General features: G+C 38.4%; 1 protein-coding gene across 2 annotated transcripts; it reads right to left on the minus strand.

Moving 5' to 3' along the window:
- Positions 1–6,099: 6,099 nt before the first annotated feature.
- On the minus strand, positions 6,100–7,562 carry LOC147480969 (germin-like protein subfamily 1 member 20). Of its 2 annotated transcripts, none has more exons than XM_086576827.1 (3): positions 7,365–7,562; positions 6,779–7,113; positions 6,100–6,333 (listed from the first exon to the last, which is right to left on the minus strand). In XM_086576827.1, the coding sequence occupies exons 1-3, from the start codon at positions 7,480–7,482 to the stop codon at positions 6,100–6,102; spliced, it is 687 nt and encodes a 228-aa protein (XP_086432953.1). In that variant the 5' UTR covers positions 7,483–7,562. The 2 variants fall into 2 exon arrangements, with proteins under 2 accessions (XP_086432953.1, XP_086432952.1); XM_086576826.1 differs by having other exon boundaries at positions 7,362–7,562.
- Positions 7,563–10,609: the final 3,047 nt, after the last annotated feature.

Genomic DNA, 10,609 nt, shown 5'->3' on the forward strand with positions numbered 1-10,609 from the left:
GTTTTGAAGAGACTTGATCCCAGATTCCTTACTGGGTACGTAGGCAACCAGAACGTTGGTGCAGTCTCTCTTCTTCCAAAATACCTAATCCCATCTATTTTAAGCTTTCAGAAGCACCATTACAACAGGAACGTCGGGTTAACTTTTTGCCCCGACAATTGTCATTGTCTATCTTGTGATTGTTTCCTTTTGCTTTACGCTGACAATATTGTAGTGTCTCTTTTGTAACGATGGTATTGTCTTGTGTGCAGTTATGTTTTCCATCATTGAAGCCTAAGGAACAAAAATAAATAGTAACAAAAAATAAAACGAAGAAAAGTGAAAAGAAAAAAAATTGAAACTTTAGAGTGTAAAAGTCTAGATTTGCATTGTGGTGGTCATTAATGAAGGCAATAGAGGATGCAAATTTGAGCCTTTTGGCTTATATATTCTCTTGATCCAGCAAGTTGTTGTGTTAGATTGATGAACTTGTGTTTTTCTGCTTGTCTGATATCGAGTAATAACCGTTGATGGAACTTAAAAGTAGTAGATATATTTCGGTTGATAGTTGAAATTTGAATACTTGTTTAACTTCTTCATTCCACTCTCCGTGATAGTTGACTTCGGTGTTCTTCTTTATAAGGGTGTGAGATCTGATGACATCTTGGTGCACTTGTGAAAATTCTCTTGCGTTTTCACCATTGTTGATAGTTGTACTAGCTTCCCTTTGTTTAGTTGCTTTTATTGTAAGTTGTTTGTCATTAAGTTTATTTGTTTTTATCAAGACTTTGATGCAGCACTTCTCGGGTCAGGTTTTCATTATATGTCTCCATATTTTCTAGATTTGCATCTCGCGAAATTGTGTCATTATGAGGAGAATATACTAGCTAGTGAGACTGTGGAAGTTTAGATATGGGCTTTAGTGGTATTTGAAGCTGCAAATGTGAAACCTTTTAGTATGGTGGAACTTGATTGATTGGATCTTCAAGAATTGCTAAGTTATTTTCATCGGACTGTTGTGTTCTTGCCTAGTTGTTTACTTGTGATCTTGTAGTTGTCGCCATTAATGGAACTTGAAGAAAAAACGTGGAAGATGGCTCGTTGAGAAGAACCACAGATGGCGCCAATTATGTTTGGGCAATGATTCACCTAAACACACTAATGAAATCGTAAGGGGTGTTGATTGTGGTAGAGGAGAGATTGAACCATGTCGATGGTTGCCTACATATCCAGAGTATTTTATGGAATCAAGTCTTCATGTGCGTAGTTCTTTGTTGAGATGAGTGAAAAGATATTTATATGTGAATAATTCCTTATTGCCTAAGGAATATATTTTCCTTAATAGTCAGAATATGCTATATATAACTGGATGTCATTTTAGTGGGCAACACATGTGCCAGACTAGTGGGCAGTGCATGTGCCATACTAATGAGTAAAGCATGTGGTAGACTAGTGGCAACACATGTGCCATACTAATGGGCAAACCATATGCCACACTAGTGGCCTGGGCACACAAGTAGGCCACACTAGTGAGTATCTCTATAGTGGTACCCGCCGAATTATGTTTGTAGGGGTACGAATATAGTAGTACATACAACCAAGTTTGAAGTATCCACATGGAACCCCATTATTCATCACTAATTAAAATGTTTGCACTACTAATATAAGTCATAACCCATGTACAAAATTTGTCATTAAAACCAAATTTCTTAAGGACTTTAAGCTATGTAACATTGACACCAATATGTGTGTCAGTATTGGAAAAAGATACAAAGTGTCTGACATGGCAATTGAGATCACATACAATACTTGTCCGTGTTGTGTTCGACACAGACACATGGATACATATCTGACACGTGTCCATGTAACATAGACTTTAAGTAAAAAATTTCATATATTGTTTAGGTATGGAATTATACCTTCAACCTGAGATCGGGTTTGATGGAGAAGTGGCTGCACTCTTCCTTTGGAGAAGAGTTGCCTATATATTGAGTCTTTGGTTAGACTCGAATAAAGCCAATCGTAGTTCCTTAGAGATTGAGGATTGAGCCCCTGTGGAGAAGATGGAGCTTCCTTTTTATAGGTGTCAAGCTGTCTCCTCCCTTTCTAGATGCGTCTGTTATGAAGTAAAGACTTGGAGACCGTTACAGAGTAAAGTATCTCATTAATGCTGTTGTTGACTGTGGCACGCAGCGGTTACATTTCCTAGGTCGTCTGGACGACCTGACCTGAGAGCGTAGTGCTTGTAGGTCGTGGTGCCGACCTGTGATTGGAATCTGAACACGTGGTCTGCCATGAGTGGTTGAGAGTGGAGGGTACTTACATATATGAAAGTGTGTCATTAGCTTGTCTTACATCAATTATCATTCCCAAATTTCCACCATATCTCTTGACCCTCAATCATTCACCATTTCATAACACAATGGGCAATGCAAGTTTGAGTAGACTTGCCACTGATGAAGGCAGCTGCTTAGAAATAATCTTAGATGCAACTAAATTCAACCTCTTTGAATACTTTAGTGATTTTCTTAAGGAAAAAATTACTCATGTATATAGGCCAATATTACTAAGCTGTCTACTTTAGGTATTAGTGCGGTGGGGGGAGACCCTAATTTCCCATCTAGTGGGGAGAAATCCTAATTGGCTCATCTAGGGGGTAATACTCGTTAACCCTATCAGTGCTAGGAAATTAGCTAGCATTAATCCCATTAGGCAAAACAATATCAGCAAAGGCCTTCACTGCTAGGCAAACATCTACTCTAATAACTGACCAACTTTTCTGGTAAAAGCCACCATGGAAACCATCAGGCCCTGGTGAGCTATCTGTATATAGGTCACTGCAGCTGTAATCTCATCATCCTTGGGCATCACAGTAAGAATAATATTATCTTCTTCTTCTTCTACAAGCTGTGGTGCCACCTCAATCAATTCTTGGCCAGAAATGGTAAACAAACTAGTTTTGAAAGTAGGAGACAATGCTTGATCTCCTCTGTTTCAGTTATAATCTCGTTCTTGATTTCCACTATAACTCTCTGACTGCTTTAAAGTTTGAATTCCACATAAAGTAACTGGTATTCCTTTGCCCACTGTTAGGCCAGTTAGAACCACTCTTCTTCTTCCAGTGTGAGGTTCAGAGCTTTTTGCTTTTGTGTTACAACCCAATGCGTGTGTTCAACATCTTCTTCAGCTAGGAGCTGCCAGTCAAGTAGTTCTTGCTCAACCACCTTAACATTTCTTTCCAAATCACCAAAGACCACCTCACTCCAACCTTCAAGGACCAACTTCAGTTTTTATAACTTTTTGCTGAAATCTGAATATTGGTGGTGCACCCCTCCATAGGTGGCGGCATCCAACTAATTCTCATTGTTGCATAAAAATCTTTATGTAGTAACCACTAACCAAGCAGCATTAAATTTGAAGGGGACATTAAGAGGTCTCTGAATAGCCCAACTGTGCCGATCGAATAGTCTCTGCACCATTGTTTGGACGCGAGTAAACGATTCGATGCCTACCCTTACCAAGTCAAAAGGGAACATTCGCCATGTCTAGAAGAATCCAAACCATAAATGGTGGCTCTCTCCAAATTTTGTTATAGAAAGAGAAAGGAAAAGTGTAAACCAGGGTTGAGAAAGCTTGAAGCCCTAGAAAGCGCTTACTAACAAAGGCCCAAAGAGATAAGAATACGTCACTTCACTCACTTTTAGAGAGAGAATGTCATAGCCTCTCTCACTAGAATAAACCATTTCACTCACAAGATAAGATTATCTTCAAATGAGAATAAAACTCTTCCATCTAATGGTGCTGACCTGAAGTTCATGTTGCAACAAGAGGGTAGCGCAAGTTCAAACAACAAAGTAACTACAATCGCAACAGAGGCTACAAAGGAAGGGAGCACCGTCGTGGTCCCTCCCCCACCGCTAAATTTGGCGCACTAGGGGCCTGCTCCAATGCAATATTACGTGTCAACTATGAAACTTTGGTGGTCATTCAGCTAGTATCTCCTTTGTCATTATCATAACACCTATAAGGTTGAAACATCTATTCCAAAAATCACTTTTCATTCGATCTCCTTCATCTGCTTTTAATGCAACCTGGTATTTCGACTGTAGAGCGACACATCATTTGAATGCAGATATGGCTGATCTCTCGATGGCTAATCTCAAAACCCATTCTGAGTAAAACGGGACTGATCACCCATGGAACAGGTTTGCCTATAAAATCCATTGGCACATCTTAAGCTTATATATGCAAGTTCCCAAAGCTAATTTGATTCTCAAAACTATGTGGCATGTCCAGCATATCATCACAAAAATCTCATTATCTGTTACTCAATTTACAAGAGATATGTTATGTTTGAATTTCACCTGAATTAATGTTTGTTTTGTTAAGGGTTCAGCAACCAGGAGCATACATCTGCTGGGCACACTTGAAAATGGACTCTATGTTTTAGCAATTAAAAAAAAACAAGCAACATCTCAACTTCTCAAGCTCTTGTCGGAGAGCGTGAGTGTGCTTCATTTTGGCATGAAAGGTTGTTCGGTCACCCGTCATTAACGATTGTTAATTTTCTTCTCTCCAAGAATAAGCAACCAACGACGAAAGACAAGTATTCAACTCTCTGTGTTGTGTCAACAAGGAAAAGGCCAAAGCACGCAATCATGGGGATATGGTCAAGTTATTAATTTAATTATAAAGTATACAACAAACAACCTAAGCATGTATCAATACAATCGCCATTACAGAATTCAAATAAGATTAAAATGTCATTAAAAACCATAATGTCATGCTCACATTTGTAGCAAAAAAGCACACACATCAGGCCTAATGGCAAAAAAAGCCTGCAAGTGATTGGACCATATGTAATAAAGCTACTAGAAGAGTCAACTGAGAACAACCAAAACCTCCTTAAAACGAGGTGTAAATTAGAGTCTAGAAAATCTGTACGGTTTCAATCCTGAAAGAGAACGGAAAGGAGTCCAAAACTCCAAATCTTGATGAAATAGAGAAAAAAAAAAAAAAAATGAAAAGTGGAACATTATGGCAGGTACTAATTAGTTATTACCTTTGCTGTTTCGTCCAGCTTCCACTATGTCATGCCGAGAGCTACTCCACTGATAACTTTAGGCGAGACGAGGCTTCCTACGTAAGTGTGTGCTTCATAACTCATACCCAAGTTTGTTAAGATTCCGGACTGAGTTGGTTTTCGGGGTATACAGAAGTAATCCTGTAGGACTTTCCTCAGGCATTTTCATTACTATAATTTCTCCGCCGTTTGCAAAGCCAAGTGGATCCAAGGACACAAATGACCCACGCACTCACTTCAGGTCGTCCAATTTTAAATTGTTTTACCCAAGAACCGATCACACCATACTCTTCCATGATCCAAATCTGGATATCCACATCCAATTGATCGCAGAACATACACAGTAATCCACCAAATTACCCAACTTTACCTCTAAGAATCGGGTCGACATCCTTCGGAGATGGTATCTCATGAAAAACCTCGTGTCAGATCAAAGGAAATTATTGCTCTAGAAGGAGATATCTGTCCCAGACTTAAATACAAGCCAATGTAGAGCTCCATTAACAAGTGGCGCAGTATAATAAAACAGGCACTGTAATGGATATCCTGTTCTAGAGTTCTCCATGAAAAATCTCTGCCTAGAGTAAACACGCTGACACGAGACTGAAACAGAAAGTTTGGGCTGATTTCAAATTCACAAACAAATCTTATCACCTTATACGTACTCATTACTAGTTTGAAGAAAACCAAACCCAAATCGGGTAACCTTCTCACGGCCAGGAAAAATTGTTGGAGTAGGTGGGCATGGGATATCAATGTAGTCCTTAGTGAGAGGGTTCCATAGGTATACATTGTCGTCTACATTGGCTAATTTCAACAATAACAGTCCATTTAAATTACCCATAACAATGTAGGAACCAACAGCTGGTTGAAAGGGTACTTCAAATTGTACTGCATTATCCCAGTTCGTAAATGAATTTGCCAAGTGAAATGTAGTCTTTGCACAATACAATTTCTTTTATTTTTAATTCTCAATACAATAAGAGAATAAAATTGTGTGTTTCAAGAACGGAAGTAGTAGTAGTCATTTTACTATTTTAGTTGATGTCCATCTTGAACTCAGCCTGAAGATAATCAACAACTTTTTTGTCAACCTGTAATGCTATTGCAAGAACATAATCTGAGATGGGTGGATTGGATCCAAGGACACTGTTGGCAATAGTAATCACACCAGGGTTCTGGCTACTTAGACCAGCAAACGCAACTGCTTTAGTCTTCCCAATGTTGAATTGGAAGTGAATAAGGCCTTCGGAGAATACAAATACATTACCCTGAGGGCATCTCCAATGGGGGGTGTAAACCGTATAGAGTGGAAATTTTACATCCCAAATATCAAAAACTCTCTCCAATGGGGGTGTTATACCGTAGGTAATAGTGTATTAGCTAATAGAGAGGGTGGGAAATTCCCCCTCTCGCTATTAGTTAATAAAAAGCCCGGCCGTCACTTAAAATAACGTCTGTTTAACTTAAAAACTCGGACGTCACTTCAACACACGTTTGAAGCTTTATTTTTTAACTCGGACGTCACTCCAAGTGACATCCCAGTTTAAATTAAAGAGGGACGGAGTGACGTCCGAGTTTAAAATCTATTTTTTTTACACTCTTCCATTGGAGAGTATAGAGTGTGGATATTTATGAGCTATACAATACTATACAATTAGAGGTGTAAAATCCTAATGGCACCTACGTGGAGCCTAGGTGGAAGTGTAATTTTACATCCCCATTGGAGATGCCCTGATAAAGGACTTTGGTGATGAGGTGATTATCTGGGTTGGACGAGACGAATCCGACATAAAGTGTTCCCTCCAAGACTACTAGGATCTCAGATGCACGAGGGTGCGTGTGAGGTGGGATGAGACCATTGGGCGCATAGTCTAGACGAACTAATGAGACGCCGAAAGTGTTGGGTCCAGGTATTTGAGCCACATTTGCAAAAGTAACCACTGAACCAAGTTGGTTTGATGTGTTTCCGGGTATATTAAGCCCACTAAAGAAGAAATCCTCTGCAGTTGCAAGCTTCGGGTCCTTGCAGAATTTTCCGTTCACAAATACTGCAAAATGAAAAAAATATATGTGTCAGCATCAAACTAGTAGGAAGTATTACAAAGACATGAAGGAAGTAGTCAACATATATGTGACATTGTTTTCTGTGATTGTGTTTTCCAAGGGGAACTATAATGAGCTAAGGGACGAATTGAAATTGCAACTGACCGTTATACACCCATCATACGATATGTATTAACAACATTTGAAATTTTCATAATTCCTATAGAAAAGCAAGAGGATATAGAGGATATACCACCATCCAGTTTAGTGTCATTAAGGGCAACACAGAAGTCCTGAAGCGGATTAGGATCGGAGGCAAGAGCAAATGAAGCGAAGGCAAGTAGGGCCAAAGCAACAAGGATGTGAGAGGTCATTTATTTATGTGATATGGTATATTAAGGTTTGAGTGATTCTCCAACATGTCTACGATGCTTATTTATAGAGGTGCATAGACATAAGTTTTAATTTATACGTTGTCCCATGCATCTCTGCTACTGGGGAAGGTAAGTAGTCTTTCAAAAATCTAATGTTACTTTTTGTGATTTGAGACCTTGAACTGTTCTTTTTAAATAATAAGAAATGTTTAACTGAAGGAATTAATTTTAACTATCCAACAACTAAACCTGCTATCTGCTACATTTTAAGCTTAGTCTTCACGTAGTTAGTATTTGACCAAGTCCTTTTAACGTCTAGAGATGATGTTAGTATTAAAAGAAAATTCGACGAGCAACCAGGCCCTTGAAAGATTTGCACAGCACAAAGAAGATCGATTAGGTTGAGGCTTAACCCTAATACTAGGCTTTGATGACTTGCCAAGGGATTGTTCAATTCTGTTTCCACGCAAACAGAATTCCACCATCACTTAGCAGCTTTTCGCTAAATTCTCCATATGATCTTACAGCGTAGAAAGTATATATAGGACAATCATGAAAGTAACTTACATACATAGATAGATATGGTCAACTGTTCGGGTATAGGTACCACAAAGTATTATACATTCACAAATTTGGAATTATGTGTAGTGAAAAAGATATCTAGAGGAAGAACAATTGCAAGATGGATCAAAGGTAGTTACTTTAGGAGAATGGAGTGTGTCAGCTGTAACATTACCGTCCGGTCGTCAGTTTATTTATGACGTTCTCACAAGGAAGTTGCAATAACAACGCTCAGGCGATCCATTGCATTTTAATGTTTTCTAACAGCACCTTCACTGGTTTTTGGTCCTCTAGGGCGATGAATGAAATTGTACGTCACTCTTTTAGATAATCAATTAGTTGAATTCATCTTGAGTTCTCAGTTCTTAAAATTAGTTGAATTAATCTGAAATTTGTCTCAATATGCGAAAATGGAAAAAGGGCCTCAATCTTTGTGCTTGGCCCTAACCTGATTCACTATCTGCCAGGCTATCCACAGCCAGAACATACACATATATGTCATAAAATTCGACCATATTTCATAGACTTTCATATCAGAGCTCGTCAACTGTGCTTTACTTCTATGAATCTGTGTTTATCACATGAGATGATGAGAGTCGACTGTCATGTCGTGGTTGTGAAAAGGATACTCTACGGCTGCAAGGAGCCTGGACTGATGGTCATATAGCCCAAAAGATAACACCATTGTCTCATATAGCCTTGAGTAAGGGCTTGGGCAGAATATTGGGATTGAAATCTTAGTTCGAGTGTAATATAAGAATGTGTTTGGCAACTAAGACTAGAAACTAATTAGGAATATGATGGAGGTGGAACCATTGGAATGGAATCTACTAGAATAGAATTGGGATATTTAGGTTTTGGTCCTAGTTATAGTAGCGATATTAGGCTTTGGTTCATTTATAGTTGGAATTAGACTTTAGTCCAACTTTTGGTAGTCAAACTCGTTGACTATCTTGTATTTTGCTTAATACCTAGAATACCCTTACACGTGTGTCTCACACATTTGATTAATTTTAGTTTTAGGATTGCTACATGGCAAACATCTAATGCGTGTATATCTACTAAACTATGTCTGTTGATTTCCACTTTCACGTATCTCAAAAAAGTTGCCAGAAATAACGAGGGAAAACTTTTCCTCTCCCTCACTCGTGCTCTCTCTCACCCAACTTACGTGCTCTCTCTTACTCAAATCCTAACCTCTCTCTACTAAACCATAATTCTAACTCATTTCAACTTATTCTTCTCAGTCGAACCCAAACTTGAACCATAATTCTAACTCATTTCAACTTATTCTTCTCAGTTCTCTCATTTTTATTTAACCCTTAAAGGTCTAACCTTTACCATCGAAGGTCGTTTGGGGTGGAATATTTGTGATTGTTTGAGGTGACTATTTGAGGTGATTGCATTGATCGGGGAATTTTCTTCAAGGGACCATTATTGTTTTACATCGTTGATCATGAAAGTTCTACCATACGTAAATGTTATTACATGTGTTTGAAGTTTGCTTACTGTAAATTTTAGGACCAAGGTCTAATTTTTCATTATGTTCTAGTACTATAAACTAAATTACTAGTATAAAGTGATACCTAACCCTAATTTTACTGAAAATTTGGGCTTTTGTTTGCCTATTGTCTAATTGTCTGTTTTTGGTTAAATGTTTTGGTGTAGTATGACTTCTCCTTTATTGGGTGTGAAGGAATTTGTGGTTCATTATGGTGGTTGTTGGGGCATAACTACCCCAGGGAAGCTTAAGAGAACCGATTACAAGGGTGGGAAGAAATCAGAAATGCAAATTGATGGTGATGAGTTATGTATGCTTGATGTTAACAAAGATGTAAGGAAGTTGGTTGGTGGAGTTGACTCTTTTGAGATTGCTTGTTTGATTGAAGGGTTCATGTGTAGGATATCACAAGATGCACACCTGTTGCATATATGAGATGAGTTAAAGCTTGAAAAAGACAAAAAGTATCACTTATTTGTCTCCCCAGCCTCAAAAGCCACAAAGTTGACTAGAAGCCCTCCTATTATCACCACTTCAAGCATGTAGTAACACTCTCCCAACAGTTAAGTCTACACCAACACTAACTAGTACACCTAATAAATCAATAAATGTTCATGTTAGTGTTAGAAGGTCACCCAGATTCAGTAAAAGCTGCTCAAATGTTCTCACACTACCCTGTACATCTAGTAAAGCAAAAAAAGTTCAAGAAAGTGGTAGAAGATCACCTAGATTAAGTCAAAGTTGCTCAAATGTCCCCACAACACTACCCACTACATCTAAAAATCCCAAAAAATCAGTTAAAACTACACACGTTCCCACTGTAGCAATGGCACCTATAAGAAGGTCCATGATACATAATAAAGAGCCATTGGTACTTGAAATTTCTGATAATAAGGGTGACAATGTTATGAAGGGGCATGAAGAAGTGATTGCTTAGTCTAAGCTAGGTGATCTAGATAGTGATTGAACAGTCTTAGTTAGATGAGTTGGAACATGACTTTTGTACTCAAAATGTTCATGAATACATGAAGACATTGAAACATGCAAATGATCATGAAGTGCATG

The sequence above is a fragment of the Coptis chinensis genome, chromosome 8 (assembly GCF_015680905.1).
Source record: "Coptis chinensis isolate HL-2020 chromosome 8, ASM1568090v1, whole genome shotgun sequence".
In the NCBI taxonomy this organism is placed as follows: Eukaryota; Viridiplantae; Streptophyta; class Magnoliopsida; order Ranunculales; family Ranunculaceae; genus Coptis; species Coptis chinensis.